Source organism: Trachypithecus francoisi, unplaced genomic scaffold (assembly GCF_009764315.1).
Source record: "Trachypithecus francoisi isolate TF-2019V2 unplaced genomic scaffold, Tfra_2.0 Lachesis_group4, whole genome shotgun sequence".
In the NCBI taxonomy this organism is placed as follows: domain Eukaryota; kingdom Metazoa; phylum Chordata; class Mammalia; order Primates; family Cercopithecidae; genus Trachypithecus; species Trachypithecus francoisi.
This window is the reverse complement of record NW_022681469.1, coordinates 132,634,153-132,653,941: the sequence shown is the minus strand read 5'-3', so window position 1 is coordinate 132,653,941 and position 19,789 is coordinate 132,634,153. Positions and strand designations below refer to the sequence as shown.

The 19,789-nt window shown below is 38.6% G+C and overlaps 1 protein-coding gene and 2 gene segments (V, D, J or C); 1 reads left to right on the top strand and 2 right to left on the bottom strand.

Annotated features, from left to right (window-relative positions):
* Positions 1-18,958, bottom strand: part of LOC117073144 — a 44,203-nt gene extending 25,245 nt beyond the window's left edge. Inside the window, 3 exon segments of the C gene segment in view lie at positions 9,136-9,183; positions 12,352-12,681; positions 18,624-18,958. Of these exon segments, the coding sequence occupies positions 9,136-9,183; positions 12,352-12,475 (172 nt within the window).
* The window catches only part of LOC117073139, a 103,208-nt gene that overhangs the window by 38,127 nt on the left and 45,292 nt on the right, over positions 1-19,789 (top strand).
* LOC117073146 (TCR gamma alternate reading frame protein) lies at positions 6,643-18,779 on the bottom strand. 2 transcript variants are annotated; one of them, XM_033193699.1, is made up of 4 exons: positions 18,624-18,779; positions 12,352-12,681; positions 9,136-9,183; positions 6,643-7,231 (listed from the first exon to the last, which is right to left on the bottom strand). In XM_033193699.1, exon 2 carries the CDS (start codon positions 12,667-12,669, stop codon positions 12,493-12,495), a length of 177 nt encoding a protein of 58 aa, XP_033049590.1. In that variant the 5' UTR covers positions 12,670-12,681; positions 18,624-18,779; the 3' UTR covers positions 6,643-7,231; positions 9,136-9,183; positions 12,352-12,492. The 2 variants fall into 2 exon arrangements, with proteins under 2 accessions (XP_033049590.1, XP_033049591.1); XM_033193700.1 differs by lacking the exon at positions 18,624-18,779 and adding an exon at positions 16,467-16,538.

The following is a 19,789-nucleotide window of genomic DNA, read 5'->3' as shown; positions in this document are numbered from 1 at the left end:
TAAGGGAACTGCTTGGCTGTTTATAATTCAGGGATTAGTTTATGTCTTCATGAAGCAGCTGCATTTTAATACAAAATATGATGTTCTATTTCCTAATGGTTTTCAACTCTCAGCTTCATGCTTTAAAAGTAGTGTTTTGAATGCATTTAGTCATTTTTACTAACATGTAGCACCCCTTCCTCGCCATTTGAGGTATATCATACGTGTTATATTCCCCAGTATTAGACCCCAATAACTGGCGTCTATTAACAGTAAAGTCTTAGTATAACGAATGGAAAGGGTCCCAAACGCAAGGCAGGTTCCAGTTGCACGCCTTCTGTGCTTGACAGTTTTAGGCAAGAGACTCCTACTTGCAGGGTTGTCATTTCCCCCGCCTCAAAATCAGAGGAGTGGGTGATCTTTTTGGTCTCTTCCAGTTTCAATTGTGATTGTGAATTGAATTGATACACTGGTTATTGAAACAATAGATGTGGTGAAATGAAAAATTGAAGTTTCCTGTTTTTATTTTGATCCAATAATAAGGCTGGTTGTTTGCTTCCTCTTGACTCAACACTGTTCTAGGAAAAATCTATTCTACATAGATTCCTTAACAAAAACATTGATTCCTAAAGGTCTTCTGAATGTTTGGATAGCCTACGGCTTTGCAACACAGCCTGGCCACTACATGAGGCCCATGACTCCAATAAACTTATGTCAGGCCAGTGTAAATGCAATGTTTAAAAATCCCACCTAAGAAGGATGGGAACACTGAGATTTGAGTAGGTAACATGCAGGTGTGTGCACACGTCCCCAAGAATACACACACACATACATGGACACAACTGTAATCGATACAAAACACTGAACTGTGCTGATTCTTACAGGTACTTGGTTCTGGCCCAGTCTGGAAAAGAAAAAAGACCCTAAGTCAATCTACACATGCATACAAAATAGAATTCCCACCATGCTTTGATGTTATCTATTTATAATTTTCAATGTTTTAATGTTTTGTGGTCTTAAAAAATACAGGAATTATTATCAATGTACCTAATGTGCCTTGACTCTGAAAGACATGGTAAATGCCTGTGGTTTGGAAAATGTTTGGGTTAAAAGACAAGTTCTCCTCTTCTCATTTTTATATCACAGAGCTGTGCAGTGGCTTGGATCAATGCCCGAATCCAGTGTTCCTGAGTGCAGAGCATCTTTGCTCTGAGTGAGCTTTGACCACCCTGGAGAAGAAGGCTGCTGCAGGGGCGGGACAAAGCCAAGACCAATGGCCAGCAGCCAAGGCCAGCCAGATGGTTCTGTGCTGGCAGCCGGCGTACGTGGATTTTACCTGAAGGAAAATGTCACGTTTTCCACAGACAACTGAAGAAAAAGAGCTCTTTGGATTACCCTAATTGTGATTTACTCATTGGAACCACTGTTTGTGATGGACGGGTAATTCATTGTCCAAAATTAAGTCTCAAAGCATAAACATGAGGCTTCAATGAGTTATCCTGAGATCAGTGCTTGATATTCTGTCATATTTCTCAGTGCCTCGTACATTATGACCATTAATCCTTGCCAGTTATGTATAGTTTTACACGTTTGTTTTTTTATTTTACTTTTTTCTCTCCTTCGTTCCCTACTCCTGTTCCCCCATAGATGCCCAATCTAAATGTATTTGATATCTGTCCTTAGAGCCTCCATATCTGTGAAGACTAGAGTCATGTACTTCCTCACATTTCAGTAATGATGGACCACATGTACCACACTCCTGTGAGATGACAGTGGTGTAGAAACATTCCTGTCACCTAGTGACATCGTAGCCATCATAATGTCACAACACATGACTCTCATTTGTGGTGATGCTGGTGTAAACAAACCTACTGTACTGCCAGTTGCATAAAAGTCTAGCACATCCAGTTATGCACAGTATATAATACTTGATAATAAATGACCATGTTACTGGTTTATGTAATTACTACATTATACTTTTTATCATTATTTTAGAGTGTACAATATCTACTTGTAAAAAAAAAAAGTTAACTGTGAAACAGCCTCAGGCAGGAGCTTCAAGAGAAATTCCAGAAGAAGGTATTGTTGTTCTGGGAGATGACAGCCCCATGGGTGTTATGCCCCTGATGACCCTCCATGGGGACAAGATGTGGAGCTGGACTACAGTGATATTGAAGATCTAGACCCTGTAGGCCTAGACTAATGTGTGGCTGTGTCTTAGTTTTTAGCAAAAGTGTTTTAAAAGTAAAAGTGTTAAAAATAGAAAACAGTTTATAGAATAAGGATATAAAGATAATATTTTGTGCAACTGTACAGTGTGTTTGTGTTTTAACCTAAGTGTTATTACAAGTCAAAAAGTTAAAAAATAAAAGTCACAAAGGTAAAAACGTTACAGTAAGGCAAAGTTAATTTATTAGTGAAGAAAGAAATGCATGTTTTGATGAATTTAATGTAGCCTAAGTGTGCAGTGTTTATAGTCTATAGGAGTGGACAGCAATGTCCTAGGTCTTCACATCCTCTCACCACTCACTCATTCACTCGCTCACCTGCAAGCTCTGTTCAGAGTAAGTTCCCTACTTACGATGTTTTCGTACTTACACTTGTATGTCCTATTTTTTTCCTGTGGGTTGTCTATGTCTAGATACCTTTAGATACACAATACTTACCAATGTGTTACAGTTGCCTACAGCACTCAGTACAGTAACATGCTACACAGCTTTGTAGCCTAGAAGCAACAGGCTACACCATATAGCCTCTGTGTGTAGTAGACTGTGCCATCTGGGCTTATGTAAGTGCATTCTACAATGTACACACAAGGATGAAATCACCTAAGGACGCATTTCTCAGAATGCTTCCTCGTTGTCAAGCAATGCATGACTGTATATAGAATTGTTCATGAATACTGTGTTTTTTGTCTGTGTACTGGCATGCCATTTCTACCTGTCCACGTCTGCACACCAGCTCATGCCCCTCGTTCATGCTCCTCTCTGCTGCTCATCGCTCCACAGCTGGCAGCCCTGCATTCCATCCATCCATTCCCCCAAACACAGGCATGTTGCTATCAGCAGGGAGCTCTGACGGTTCCCTCACAGGGTCCTCTTCTTCCCCGGTAGGCCTTTCCCTGGGAATGTCCTCCCAGCATTGCTGGTCGGGGGAACACACACTCACATCTTCAAGAAATGCTACCAGGGCCATGGTGTTATCAGAAACGCTAATTTTATTTATTTATTTATTTATTTATTTATTTATTTATTTATTGCCAATCTGATAGCTATCAAGCTGTCCTGTCTCTACTGCAAATACAAAATTAGGGATTTAATAGAAACCCCGTCTCTAGTAAAAGTACAAAAATTAGCTGGGCATGGTGGGGCACACCTGTAATCCCAGCTACGTGGTGTCTGAGGCAGGAGAATCGCTTGAACCCAAGGAGGCAGAAGCTGCAGTGAGCCAAGATCGCACCACTGCCTTCCAGCCTGGCAAACAGAGAGAGAACCTGTCTCAGAAAAAAAAAAAAAGGCACAGATCTGATTATTAGGAAGCTGAGGTCCTTTTTTATACTTAGTATTCACTGAAGTGTGAATTACCTTTCACGTCCTCTAAGCATACCAACAAGGAGGCTGGAGTTAGAACTTATGTTAGAGCCCGTCTGCCTGGGACACAGCCTGGCCCTGCCATTTATTGACCGTGTGAACATGAACAAGCTTCCTCATGTAACTCTATCTTAGCTTCCCCGCCTTAATAAGTAAAAAGATCAACCACCTCATAGATTTGTAAAGATTAAATAAAATAATACACACAGTGTATAGCAAGTGACAGTCAATGAATGTTATTATATTATAATATATTATATTGCCATATTATAAATAAATGTAAATGATATAAACAAATTATAATAATAGTAATTATTATTCATTTCTTGACTTGAATAAGTTCATTATGGTTTTTAGACATTTATTCTTTGTGAATTTGGGGTGGAACAAATATTTTAGGCAAATCTGTCTGCCAACTAACTATCTCAAACATCTATTCATTAAATATAAATTCTTAATTTTGGAGTCAAACTCTTTTTTTCTTGCCATATACTTTGGGTGTTTTGGAGTGCTGTTTAAGAAAACTTTCCCCTCTCCAATATCACAGAAGTAGTTTGCATTTTCTTCTCACAGTCAGTTTCAAATTTTATTCCATGCTGATCCTGAGGTTAGGGTTTCTGGACTTCCATGAACTAATTTTTCAATCAGCCTCTTGTTCATTGACTCAGCACATGAGTGTACAAGATCAGGAGTGAATACAGCATGCAGAGAAGGTTGGAGACAGCGTGCCACTTGGTGGGGAAAATGAAGGGCTAGGGAGTATCGTATTTACTCTAAATGTGGAAAGGATGTAGAAGGGTGAGAGGACAGTAACATATTGTTTTAAATCTAATGTATAAAAATGTTTACTTTAAAAGGAGTCACTGGAGAAAACAGAAAACACACAATCACTTGTCATTTTTTCACCCACCTACCATACATGGAACATTTTATCTTTGGCTGCAGAAATACACAGACACACATATTAAGTGAGTGTCATGCCTATTTGTATTATTACTCAATAGAAAAAATGGTCAAAGGACATGAACAAATATGGTACAGAATAATATAAAATAGACCTGAAACTTAAAAAGGTGTTTATCTTCACTCACAGGAAGAAAAAAGCAAATTAAAAACACAATGTGATACTATTTTCACCTGTCAAATTAGCAAAGCCCCAACATTAAGCAGTACACTCTCAGCTTCCACACACATTGTGGGAGAAGGGGTTAGGGCTATTTCTATGGAGGGCAAGTTGGCAGTACCTATCAGAATTACCAGTGTACATGTTCAAATGACATAAAACACTATTATTCGTTTCAGCATTCTTTATAATAGCAAAAGATTGGAACTAAACCACGACACTGATTAAAACTATGTTCCCCAGTGAAAAATACCTGTATTTAGCTGGGTATGGTGGCTCACGCTTATAAATCCAGGCCTTTGGGAAGCTGAGGCGGGCAGATTGCTTAAGGTTAGAAGTTCAAGACCAGCCTGGCCAATCTGGTGAAACCCCGTCTCTACTAAAAACACAAAAATTAGTTGGGCATGTTGATGGGAGCTTGTAATCGCAGCTAATGGGGAGACTGAGTCAGGAGAATCTCTTGAACTCGGGAGGCAGAGGTTACAGTGAGCCGAGATTGCACCACTGCACTGCAGCTTGGGAGACTGAGTGAGACTGCATCCAGAAAAAAATAAAAAGAGAAAAATACCTGTAGTGAAGTGTCCCTGTATACAGATATAAAAAGAGCTTAAGGATTTATAACTGAAAAGAGATGTGCAGAGAATAATATATGTTGTACACTCCCTGTGTAAGAAGGGTAAATCAGAATATATATATATATATATGTACATGGATACTTATATATGTACATCCATATTTATCTTAATAAAAATTTGAGTGTTTTAGAACCATGTAAATGTTCAAATGTATTTATCTCACAATAGGATTAATAAGGTTATTCTATGAATATTATTTTTCAGCACCACACCTATTTATTTTCCAGTGGAATCTACTGTGTGAAAGGAAAAGGAAAACTCAGGACCCCAATTCACTATGCTATGTTTTAGAAAAAAATAAGCCAAAAGCTGGCTCATGGGAGAAGCTGCCTTTCCTTTTGTGCCTAAACAGAGAGCTACAGATGAAAGGTCAAATAGCTCCAGAAGTAGCTACTCTATGTGCACCGTATCTTATGTAAAGTGCTGATTTACTGAATGCAACATGAATACATAATTTGGCAGTTCCCCTGCCTGCTCCCTTGCTCTTGCAACGTGTGGATTGTTATACACTTCTTCTTTCCCCTCCAGTCCACTTCCTTTTTTAAATATTGAGGCCCTCAAATTCATCTTTGGAGAAAGGCACAGACCATAGACTGTTTCGGTGATTCTGTGTTATTTTCTTCTGGGTGTGCCCTTCATCTAGGCAAAATAAACTTCTAAGTTGATTGAGGCCTGTGTCAGATACTTTTTGGCTTATTACTGTCTCTAGAGTAGAGTTACCAACAGTGCACGCAGATACTGTGGAGGACTTGCCTGTGCCAGGTGCTATTAACTCATCAAATCCACATAACTTCAGGAAATGGGGCATTACAACTTCATTTTACATGAGGAGATAATGGCACATAGAGTTCCTGGAACTCACCTGAGGTCACACAGGTACTAAACACCATACCCAGGATTCCTGGGACCAGAGAGCATGTGCTGAGCCTCTCCATCACGCTGCCTCTCTAGTGTTAGGGCAGCTCTCCTGGGGGTATCGTGAGGATCAGAAAACACGGTGTCTGCGAAACACTCTAGAGCTGAGCTCGCACGGTATGCTTCACAGGAGATGGTGTCCTGTTGCCACTGGAATGTCCTAAACCCACTTAATCTGGTGACTCTGGTGACTTTTAAAACAGAAGCCACATGGGCTCCTTCATTTGGTTATGATTCCTCTTAGAAGGTGTCATAGACACCATCTCAGGGAAAGAAATAGAAATGGGATGTTGGACCATTCTTACAACCAATACAGAATTCCATAGCCCAATTGCCATGAGGTTTCTTACCTTGGATTTTCAATTCGATATCATCCAATTAAAATACACATGCACAAAAGTCAACTTTTCATTGTTTTAAATTTATTTTGCCTGTTAGGAAAAATACACCACATAATTCAACTAGCAAAGAAGGCTGCTTCAGGGCGTGTCAAATGAAAGGCTTCCAGGCAGTTATCTGATTAAAGAACACTAAGGGAGGGACAAGGCTAGAAGCCGCGGACTGTCTACACCATGGCAGTGGCTATTTGGGTTGGCTGGAGGAGCTGTGGAGAATATGGAGAGAGTGGTGCTGGAGACTGCCATGGCTATTCCTCATTGTCATCACAGACTGAGCTTTTCTGTGTGCCCACTGGTTTGAAAACTATTCTACAACAATGATAGAATAGTACACACATGAGAAGTGAAATAGCTCAAACCCAGAAAGAAAGCCCAACTAGATCCTCAGAAGACACTTCTAGGGACAATAACCGATGAGGAAAAGATGGCGTCCTTGTTCCACCGTCTGTTACGGTCTCTCTCCATTGCAGCAGACAGCCGTTCTTCTAAGCAGACAGACGGCGATGATGGCAAAATAGACTTCACTCTTGACGAGCAGGAGGAGGTACATGTAATATGCAGAGGTGTTTGTGAGCTGCAGCAGTAGTGCATCTAAGAGAAATGTCACATGTTCTTTTTACAGAATAAGACATGTTAATGGGAGAGGGGTTCACAAATACTTATTTCTGATGATTTACGTTGAAGTGATATTCTACTACCACCAAAACCTAAAAGTAAACATCTACTGCTACCATCACCACCAAGAGTCAGATACGTCAGAATTCAGCTTTTAAGTTGATTAACAACCTCTGCTAAATTCACATAGAACATTCCAAGCTATTAAAAAGTAAGGTTGCATTGTAGGAAAGCAAAGAAAGTGGTTAATCCAGATTCGCTGATATGTTAGGTAGTTGTGGCACACTCAGCTGTCTTTCCTAAATGTCTCTGATTATGGCTATGCTATTATGGGGTGATTGCATTTAATATTATTTGAGGTTTTGCAAGATATATGTGCTGTCAAGGAATAAGTAAAGACAGTGGGGGTGGACCACCAGTGGCTACTCAATGAGCTACAAGGCTGAGTCTCTGCCTGCAGAAATGTCCATTTTACATGTTTTGTCTTCATGATGTCAGAACTCCAGAAACATCAGTACTCGGTGTGGAAAAGTGATGTGTTCATAACTCCCGCCCTTCGTCAAGTGAGATATTACTGCCCCTCCTTGACTGGTGTGGCAGCTTAAGTCAGAGCCCCTTGGTACTGGAAATAGAAGAAAGTTCAGCAGAGCTAGAGCCAATGCTTCTAGTCACATTCTTTGTGCATATGTAGAGAGAAAAGGCCAGAAACAAGTACTCATTCTGTGTCTGCTAAATGAGATACCCTATGCTAGACATCTCACATTCACGCCCTTATCTCTTCAATAACTGTGAATCTGGTATAATTATTCGTGGTTGGGTGATTAAAAAAAATGTGACTCAGAAAATGTAGGTCACTTACACCTAATCATTAAAAGAGCTGGAGTGAAAGTCCACGCTGCAAAGCCCATGCACCCACCCGTCCCCACATCATGTCCTTTTTGTTTCAGGTTCCTAGCTTTGTAATTTCTTGCTATCTGACTCTATTGCAGAAAAATAATAGAAAACTTACTAAGTACATAAACTCTTTGTTTGATGGCCTGATTTGAAATCCCAGGCCTAGCTGTGTGACATGTACAGGGATTTTTATAACTATTTGCTGTAAAGGGACTGTAAATTGGGAGAAAAAAATAATGTACCATTTTATAGGGGTATTAAGAGATAACTAGAAAATGCAGAACAAGCCCTTCTGAGTAAAAAGCACTTGATAAACACTAGTTCGTGTTATTAGCTACTAGCAAAGACCAAAGACTAAAACAAAACTACTCGAGAAGCAACATGGTATCATGTTTCCCCCAGTCATTAAAACAAAAGACACAAAGCCGGGCACAGTGGCTCACACCTGTAATCCCAGCACCTTGGGAGGTCGAGGGGGCATATCACGAGGTCAGGAATTCGAGACCATCCTGGCCAACATGGTGAAACCCCGTCTTTATTAAAAATAAAAAATTAGCCAGGCATGGTGGTGTGCACCTGTAGTCCCATCTACTCGAGAAGCGTGGCTGGAGAATTGCTTGAACCCAGAAGGCAGAGGTTATGGTGAGCCGAGATCGTGCCACTGCACTCCAGCCTGGGCAACAGAGCAAGACTCCATCTCAATACAAACAAACAAACAAAAAAGACACATGGTGGAATAAAGTCTGTTTTTTTGCAATAATTTTTGAAATAACCGAAAGTGTATCACTCTAATTTACAGTCATCTCATACCTGAAGCAGTAGTTAGGTTTGTTAATACAACTCCTAGAAAAGGAGGGACTAATTTAAAATATCGCTAGGTCCATTCTGCAGCATCCAACCTAGCAAAATCTTTTCTCTGATTTTTGAAACAAGAGAAGTTCAAAGGTTAAAATGATCAGGAGGAAATAAAAAACACAAAAACTTACCATTTGCATCTTCTGAATAATTGTCTTTGGGATCCACTGTGGTGACATCTAGAAGAATGAGAGCAAGTACTAGTCAATTGTTCATGCCCATTATTTGTCAAGGGGTATGTGTGTGTGTGTGTGTGTGTGTGTGTGTCTGTGTCCGTGTGTAATTAAATGAATATTTATAACATCTGTCAACAGAGAGGCAGGAAGACAGTTATTAAAAATATGAGCCCACAATCCCAGAAATAATTGGTCTGATTCTATGTGATTAGGTAGATCTAATTCATATATTATGTTTTTGCACATCAATATGTTGAAGTTCATGAAGAATACATTTTTTTCTTTTTTATCTCAACTAGAGTGTAGCATCCAAGATCATTTGGTTTCCCTTCTGTATTCATAGCTCCTAGCACAGTGTCTGCCACAAAGTATGTTTTTGATAAATACTTTTTCAGTGGAAAAATGACAGAACAAGTGGCTACTTTACAGCCTTTAACACACACTGCTGACATGAGATCAGCAAAAAGATTAATTTGGGTTTTTTTTTTTTTTTGAGCCAGTGTCTCACTGTTGCCCAGGCTGGAGTGGAGTATAGTGTGGTGTCATCATGGCTCACTGAAGCCTCAAACTGCCCAGGATCAGGTGATCCTCCCATCTCAGCCTCCCGAGTAGCTGGGAGTACAGGCACATGTCAGCACGCCGAGCTAATGTTTGTAATGTTTTGTAGAGACAGGGTTTTGCCATGTTGCCCAGGCTGGTTCTGAACTCCTGGGCTCAAGCAATCTTCCTGCCTTGTCCTCACAAAGTGCTGGGATTACAGGGATAAGACACCACACCCGGCCAAGAGTTCTTTCAGTCCTAGAATCCACAACAGAATCTTACACGTTGAAGGAGTCTAACTTAGAAAAATTTCTCACCTAAGCAGAAAAAAGCAGTCATTCCTTTCCAAACCATGCATGTCCCCAATGTCCCTAGCAAGTACCCATGATTTTCTGGAGGTACAGTGTTTCTGTACATAACAACAACAATGTTAACAAAAGCTAATATCTACTGGGTGCTCATGATTGTCTCAGGCACTATGTTAAATGCTTCCCATGCATTTTTTTTTTAATTCTCCAATAACACTGAAGTGAGTTTTATTACGTATGGCCCCACGTTCTGAATGAGGAAATAAAATTTAAAAAGTGCAGGCAACTTGCCGAGAGTCGTATCAGTGAACAGCAGAGCTGGTATTCAGACAGTAGTCGTAGGGGAAGAAAAGAAATTGGACATGTGAAAAGTTCTTAGTAGAAATAATCCACAGAAATAGATAGAAAGTAATTTATAGAGACAATATAATGTCACCATTGTGTACTCTAAGAAAATCTCTTTGAGTATGTTAATTATTCTCAGCAAATGCTCATTTTTATTACAGGAGCTCAGCATTTCAGTGCAATTCTTTCTGGGACTAGAAAGAGAAGGGCCAAGTCACATTGATAGTTCTCTGAATAAAACCTGAGGTGAGAGTTGAATATATCTGTGATGTTTAAAAAAAAAGGAAGACACAAACATGCAAACAAAGACAACATATTTTAAAGCAGAAGAAAACAGATTCTCATAGGTGTTTGGGTTTATTATTTTTCTAGTAGATGTGTTCTTATCTATACGGATATGATTCTGGTGTGCAGTTTTATGCACTCACTGAGATCTTTATTTCATGTATTCTCAAAAATGGACTTGAGGCATAGGTTTTGGGTAAATCTCATGAATACAAATGTTAGTTATCATGTCTGCATGCCCAAATATCTTTAAGGGCTGACTTTAATGGGTTTTCAAGGTTTTTTTCTTTTCCTTAGGTTAATTTTATTTATTAAAAGATAAATGAAAGTGACTATCACTTATTTCCATGCATTGATTGAGATAAAAAGAATAAAGTAACTATTTCCCATAATAAAATCTGTAAGAGTATCCTGAGTTCTCTCTCTCTCTCTCTCAATCAAGGTTGATTGCAAATGTGGACCAGATTAGTTTGATCTCCTTCAAAAGCACTTTATTGATTATATAATATGATCACTTCCATGTTATATTTTTAGCTTTTCTCAGAAAAACAAACTTCCAAGAAAGAGCATAGAAATCTACTGTAGAATGACGTTAAGAGAAGTGTCCTCCTTAACGTAGTTGCCTTGAGAAGCGCATGAAAGACATTTTACTTTTAGGCTGGGCACAGTGATTGACGCCTATAATCCCAGCACTTGGCAGGCCAAGGCAGATGGATCACTTGAGGTCAGGAGTTCGAGACCAGCCTGGCCAAGATGGTGAAACACCATCTCTACTAAAAATACGACAATTAACCAGGTGTGGTGGCAGACGCCTGTAATCCCAGCCAGTCAGGAGGCTGAGGTAAGAGAATCGCTTGAATCTGGGAGGTGGAAGTTGCGGTGAGCCGAGATGTTGCCACAGCACTCCTGCCTAGGCAACAGAGCTAAACTCTGTCTCAAAAAAAAAAAAAAAAAAAGCAGGTAGAAAGACATTTTACTTTTAGAATTTAGTGTAAAGGAAAACACATTATAAAACTGTAACTTGTTGCCTGTATAATATTCACTATCCTGGAACTTACTATACATTTTATTTTGCCCTAATCACTGGAAAAATCAGATCATGTAAGCACAGTGGTAAGACTACCCTCAGGCTTTGCACATTTGCCTCCCCTTTGTGTCTCGGCAAAGGAAATAGAAAATTGGAACCGTTTTTAGATAAACATCATTTTGTCAACAATGACCCCATCGTTTTTAGGTTAAACTTTGTGGGTAGCAAGATTGAGGTGAGTGACTCTGCCTGCTTCGTTAGAACATTCCTGAAAGGCGTTTATTTGTTCTTATTTCCAGATTAAGTAAAGTCATCAAGAGAGGGGAGAACTCTTTTTGAGCATTTACCACTTGCTTCGTTGCTAGATGCTTCCATGTATATTGTTTCCTTTAATCCATCTAACAACCCTAAAAACCAGCATGTGACTTTCTTATTTTGGATAATGGAACTGAGGCTGAGAAATCTTTAGTAACCTTTTCAATTCTGTTTTCTCCAAAACCCATACCATTTTAATTCTATAGAAAAGTAGCAGGGCATTTACGCTACCATTAAATGTAACACCAATTAAGAAAGATTTATGCTTGTTTTTCATTAATACTGAAAGGAAAAAATGCAGGATTCCCTTTCAAAGACGTGTTCTGAGAGATGATATGTGTAAACACATACCTGTCTTTATTGGAGGAAAGATAATTTCTTGATCAACTCCATTTTTATTATTCTCATGTCTGACGATACATCTGTGCTCTTTATCCAGTGACTTTTCTGGCACCGTTAACCAGCTAAATTTCATGTATGTGTCGTTAGTCTTCACGGTGTTCCCCTCCTGGGATCCCAGAATCGTGTTGCTCTTCTTTTCTTGCCAATGTATCTTAATAACATCCGGGAAAAATTTCTCAAGAAGACAAAGGTATGTTCCAGCCTTGTGGAGGTTTGTTTCAGCAATGGAAGGAAGAAAAATAGTGGGCTTGGGGGAAACATCTGCATCAAGATGTTTATCTATGGGGAGAAATGGAATATGAATTTAAAAGAATCATGAGAGAAACACACACATCGCACGTTTGGAATGGCCTAGTACATAACAATAAAAAGAGACAGTGCCATTGAGCTAGTGTCCACCAGGGCCTTTCATCCAGGATAGGCTGCACAGTACTTATTATTGTGCTTATTTTACAGATGTTGAAAAGAGGATCAAGAAATTAAATAACTTGCCAAAAGTCACAGCTCTCAAGTGTGAGATGCTGGATGAAAACCTGGCCTTTGTTTATTCTGCATGTGCTGTGAGGGAGTGTGATTTTTAACTGCCTCCTACCAAGGCTTCCAAGGTTCATGAGTATATTTATTTTATTTTTTATCTCTTTTGTTTCATCATAGTGAAGCATGTTTTCAAGGTGGATGGCAGGGGAAAGGGGAAAAAGATCAGATAACTTCAATGATCTCTCTACAGATGAGACTCTTTGGTCCTTTTCCCACTTCCGTTTCCCATCCTTTGTAACTTACGTTCTTTGGCCAAATAACACACATTCTCATGTTCCACAATTTTGTGTCCACCCATTCTTCATTTCACTAATTCTGCGATGCACCATATTTATCTGATTATTTATCTTATTTCCCATATGAATAAATGTCACATTTTAAAAATCTTACTATTTATCTTATTTCCCATATGAATAAATGTCAGAATTTTTTTTTTTTCTTTTTTTGAGCTTGCGGCTTGCTCTGTCACCCAGGTAGGAATGCAGCAGCACAATCACGTCTCACTGCAGCCTCAACTTCCCAGGCTCAAGTGGTCCTCCCACCTCAGCCTCCCAAGTAGCTGGGACTACAGGCATGCACCACTATATCTGGCTAATATTTGTATTTTGTAAAGACAAATTTCACCTTGTTGACCAGGCTGGTGTCAAACTCCTACACTCAAGTCATCTGCCTGCCTCAGCCTCCCAAAGTGCGGGGATTATAGGTATGAGCCACCATGCCTAGCCATTTTGTTCACTTTTTAACAATACGCGGTCACTTGTTTTAATGAGAATCTACTTCCACGTGTATGTACTATCTATCAAGTTGACCATGTAGCTTCAATGTGTATACCATGAGCAGTCCTCTTAGTTAATATCTATCTTTATATAACATCTCAATTTCACATCTGCACCCTCCAAGTTTTGGGGTGGAACAGTATTTACAGCTGTACTTCCAGATTATTCACCATCTTTTGAATTTAGAAACAAAATGGCAACATTTCCAAAACTCTTATTAAACATTTTTATTGATTATTTTCAAAAATACTCTTGTGTTAATCTTATCCAGTAATACACTTATCAGAATTGTACGTATTCCCCTACCTTTTTCTCCTACATTTGGGGACAAAATTTTAACCTGTGCTCCTTTCCAGGTAATTACAGACCTTTTTCCTTCTCCTTTCCTTGGAGCTTTTGATCATTTGTATTTATTTAATGGTCAAGTTCAAATAAGACACTAGGAATGGAGAACACGTTTGCAAATCCTAGCTCTGTGATAGGGACACCTACATACTAAATTTATATAGACAGAAAGAAAGTGCCAGAACATAAAATGAGGCTTTCTTTCCCAAAATTTTCTCTCACAACATGGGGGCGGGTGTGCCTTGTGGATGGTACAGTCTTTGTGTAACCTCTCATATTAAAAAATCTTCTTCAGATACTCTGCTTTGATCCAGAAGGACTAACTGGACGAGATAGCAACATGAAATGAACTCAGTAAATGCTAGTTTGGGGCGATAGCACTGGTAAAAGGAAAGAAAAAGCAAAGAAATGTATCATGAATTTGGTCATTATTACCTGGGGCTAAGGTCCCTGTAGTTTTTACTTACTTCATACAAATGTAGAATAACAGAATAAATCGGAAAAAATAATTTCCTTTTATTTCGTGAGTGGATAATTGTTTCTCAGAATAAGATATTCAGGGACACCATCATATGAGGAATCCAAAATGGACGCTGAGAACTGAGAAGCCTTAGAAAGTTGCTCTAAGGTAGTTGCTTTAGATGCATGTGAAGCATCAAAACAAAATATTTAAGGAAATATAAGGGCAACAAAGCCAGTATTTCTCAACTGTAGGTATTATAACGTTAAGAAATTAACGTTATAAGTAGGCATTTGACTATTGTACCTGTATCCCTATCAATTTACATATTCAAGTTGGGGGAGGGGAAAATACGTATTTTCTTAAACTTGCATAAATTTTCTCTGGAAAATGAAAAATCACCTTGTATTCAGGCACATCATATATGAGATAATACATAAAACATTCTAGTTACTTTTAGAAGCAGGTACCTTTCGTTTTTTAGACATAGAAAGCATTTTACAAATAGTGATATTTGTTCTGAAGTGAGCTGTTGAATAGATGGGGGTGGATACATTTATCTATACTCCTGAGTGTATAAGGACCTCTCATGGGTAGTAACTTGAATTCTGGAAGAGGAATTCATATTTCTATCACCTACCAAGTGCCACACATTCTGGTGGGTAATTTCCGTATTTAATTTCATTTAATATATACAACATTCCCTCAAGATAAATAATCTCCATTACTTTTATTGTACATATCAACTTGAAATCGAACTTTCAACTTTGCTCTGTTATTGCAAAGTATTAAGGACATTTGAAAAGAATGTTTATGAAGTAGTGTGAAGTGAAAAAGCCAGATCTATTATTGCGTGTCTAGTATGGTTCCAATTTTGTAAAGCAAACAAGCCAAAAGCATAGAAAAAATGTTTAAATAAAAGTTAACAGATAATGTGATGAGGGTCAATATCAAATTAGAATTTTTTGTTTATTTTTGCGTTTTCCAATTTTTCTCTAATGAATCAGCATTTTTATAATTTGAATACTTGGTGAATCAAAATACACTTCCTAAAGGGCAGTTACATAGAAAGTGGCAGCCCCAGGAGTCATCGAGAAACAAAGTCCATACACTTTCCTGCAGCACACTTTCCTGAAAAATCACTTCTCAGAAAATTACAAATTATGACTTTGATTGCTACCACTCACATTAAGTCAACTGGATGAAAGAGAATCGGAAGGTCACTTTTTAACTTAAAAGTTAATTTTATCATACGATCTCAACCACTAAAGAAATAAAAATATAAAACTGCTTTCATTTTTTTCAATGCTTTATCAACTTTGTGAAAATTCTCTGAAAACTTTCATTTCAGTGGATCTAACAGACCAAGAGTATCTTTATGAGATGTTTTCTCTCAGCCAGGCATAATTACATCTGAAGCTAACACATAATACATAAACTTATTGGACTGATTTAAAAAAATCAATAAATGCAGTTTATGTCACTTTTAAATATAGTCACACCATGAAATATTTTGACATTTGACAGTAATCATTCTTTGGTCAAATTATCAAATATTTCACCTTTTCAGTGACCAAATGAGGAGGGTAGCTGAATTTTTTTTTTTTTTACTTTGCTTACTTTTTTCCATTGGTTATTTTTAGAATTGAAGAAATAAAATCTCTGAACTAAACTTGTTCACAAAACTTTCAACAGAGGGATACCAGTGGAACATAAGGCCTCTACCCTTTAGAGATTTGCAGATGGTCTAAGCTCCTTAGTAATGTCTCTCATGCTAGGGCAGGAAAAGTTCTGACTCCCATGGCATGAACCAAGTCTCCTGACCTCTCTGGAGATTTCACCATCATTAGTGACCAAACCAGGAGGGAATCCTAGAATTCTGAGCCAGCTCCTGCATGCCTGCCTCGCATCCCTTCTCTACATTGCAAAATTTGAAGAAAACGTACCTGTAATGATGAGCTTTGTTTAGGGGCCAAACACCTTGATTTTTTTGCCAAACTGCTGCCTACCACCTGAGAAGCCTTTACAAGAATCTCCCCTTATGTTTGTTTTAAAATTGTGCCAACATTTTTCAATATTTACATAAATGCATAAAAATTGGCCCTGCTGACATTAAGCCAAGACAAAGGTCAAACAAAATCACAATAAACCTGAATGTAATCAGGAATTTAAGGACTGACCTCACCCTGCCCTGGGCACTTTGGGTTATGTACATTCTCTCCTTGTATCACATACATTGAAGTGTCTGATTTTACCTTTTCTCATGATTTTGCCTGAATCTTCTAAATCTTCCCTACAGAGTTTTCATGTATACACTTTGTCTGAAGTGTAATTTAGAGTTAGTATTTCCTTAATTTTCAAAGAGAAACAATAATAGGATTTCTATGTTTGACATTTAATAAATAGATATTCAGTATGATTTATAGGTATTTTGCCATTCGTATTTACGAAGGGATGGGTATCTAGATTGATTCTAATGTAACTTCTTTTGGGTCAGGCACGGTGGCTCACACTTGCAATCCTACCACTTTGGAAGGCTGAAGCAGGTGGATTACTTGAGCTCAGGAGTTCAAAACCAGCCTGGCCAACATGGTGAAACTTCATCTCTACTAAAAATACGAAAAAAAAAACAGCCAGGCATGGTGGCAGGTGCCTGTAATCCTAGCTACTCAGGAGGCTGAAGCAGAAGAATCTCTTGAACCCCGGAAGTGGAGGTAGCAGTGAGTGGAGATCGTGCCACTGCACTCCAGCCGGGCAACAGCGCTAGACCATTCACAGGATCAAGTTACAGAAGAGAAAATATTCAAAGTATAAAAATATGACTTAATATTGCTAAATATCACATAAGGGTCCAGACCAGGCACTTGGAAACAGATAGCCTTAGCTAGATCCCAATCGTTGCCACAGTGACTGATCATGTGACTTTAAGAAAGTAACTGCTCTTCTCTAGTCCTCGGTTTCCTCATCTGTGAAATGGGACAAAGAAGACCTCCTGCATAGGTCTGACGAGGAAGGAGATAAAGCACTGAAACTATTTAGCATGGTGTCTGGCTCTCAATAAACTGTACTAATATTAATTTTCTCCTTAAAGTAACAATATCGAGTCATTTTATCAAATCTTTCCACCAAACACAATACATAGAACTTATAAGAAATAACTGCTACATAAATTAAGAAAGAAAATGAGCTCATGAATCCAAGACCTTCTGCTTCTTGGGCAGCCACAGGCCAAAAAACACAGACAGGGCCCAACCAAGCCAGAATCTAGAATACTTGTCTACCAGACTGGCAGGTTTTGAGTGTTGAGACTGTGCTTCTTTGCCCTTTAATCTCCAGCATTCAGAACAAAAACTGTTTTCAGTAACTATTTGCTGAGAGGATGAATGAAGAAATGAAGATGTAAAATCAGAAAGACTCATTTCATTGACCTTGGAGCTGACATGGTTGGTTGAACTTACAAATTCTATTAAACTGGGCCATTTCCAGGTGATATAGCAAGAGTCCCAGTAGCATAAGCTTTGACTGACTTCAGCCTCCCTCAAAGAAACTAGAGCACTAAAAAGTGGGATGTATCGACGTTCTATAGTAATTCACTATAAGAAGCATTTTTTTCTGTACTGTTTCTCAGGATGAGATCAAAATCAATACTATGGATTTGGCAGGCTAGCAGAAGAAGGGAACACTATGTTATATCTGAAAATACAGAGAAGAAGTAATTTTCAAAATTCCATTTTTATGTCTCTCACTTAAAAGACCTACAAAAAAGTAACTTGGATCAAGGACTTACAGCAATTGTTTACAGACATGGTCCTCAAAACATTTTAATTTCTCTCCAGAGTCTACCGTGTGTGTGTGTATTAGGTGTGTGTGTGTTAGTGTATGTGTATTCTAAAAGTAGAATTTCAATCCACTTACAGACAGGGAAGGGAAGACATCATGTACAAAATCGTTTTGTTTCCATATCCAGCTAACCTGAAAAATTGCTGTTCGTATACTGAGGCCAGGGATGTGACAAATTCAGATAAGGTTGACCATTTTTTTCTAAAAAATATCTATCCATTTTTCTTTACTGGAATAAAAACAGGAAAAAAAAAGTTACTTACCAGGTGAAGTTACTATGAGCCTAGTCCCTTTTGCAAATTTCTTGATCCACCAAGTGCTATCACACTGGTCTGAGCTTCTACAAAAATCTCAGCCTTCTGATCCTCATGACATGACTAGCAATCCAACAACTTTGAACTAGCAATTTGATCTTCTGGCTTTTTTGGAAGTCCTTGAATATAGGTTTTGTGACATGTGATAGTTTGTAATTTTTCCTCATAAATTGCCTGTTTTCTTCTAAGGCAGTAATTCTTGAAAAGCACCAACAGAAAAGGGAAATGGAAAAAAAAAGCAGGAAGAGAAAACAGCAGGCTCAATGGGTCAACCCACTGCTTTTCTAAATTACCAGGAAAAGTATTCAGAGAACAGTTTTTTTTTTTTTTTTAATTTCCAGGTGTTCAATTGTGTTGAAACTGCTTTGAGATTACATCAAAGGAAAAGCCCTTCTGTTTCCACAAACACCAGGGCAATTTGGGAAGATAATTCTGAAAGGAGGAAGCTCCTCAGTAACTGAAAATGCAATATGTCAGTGCAGATATACTTGAGAAATTTGAACGAAGGTCTCCACTTTCAAAAACCCGCTTTTATCATTTGACAACGCGATGCTTTACCAAGGCAATGCCAAATGAGAAAATGTGTTCTACAATGACTTATCATTTTTCCTGGAATAGCAGAAGAATTTTGTAGAATTCTATCTCCCATGAAATAATAGATTAATTATACTGACACATGACCAAAAAAAAAACAACAATCGAACTATCTGATATGTTGAAAAATCTGCCATCTTAAGCTGGGGTCTGCTGTGTGATCTCCTGAGTACAGATGAACTGTTCATTTGCAAGGACTGAGGAGGACAGGTCTGACGACCTCCATGTCCACTCCACATCCACCCTGCTCCAGCCTAAGTCCCCTGAGTCCTCATTCAGGAAGGTATAAATGAGGTCACAGAGGTCACCTGTCCATACATGGCAGCTCACAGCCCCAAGCCAATGGGGAGGACAATGGGGCTGGGTGAAAATTATGTTTGGAAAGGGTTTCTTTCTAATAGAAAATTCAAAATTATTACGTGGCGCTGTCGATGACCTTTTACACCTGTGATAGACGGAATGATGGCCACTCAGTCTCTTTTGTCCTCTGGCCTTTCTTATTCCAGGACCATGAGGGGGAG

Excerpts from the sequence above, each read along its gene's own strand:
- LOC117073146 (XM_033193699.1), bottom strand. The coding sequence starts at position 12,669 with ATGCAGATGTTTCCCCCAAGCCCACTATTTTTCTTCCTTCCATTGCTG.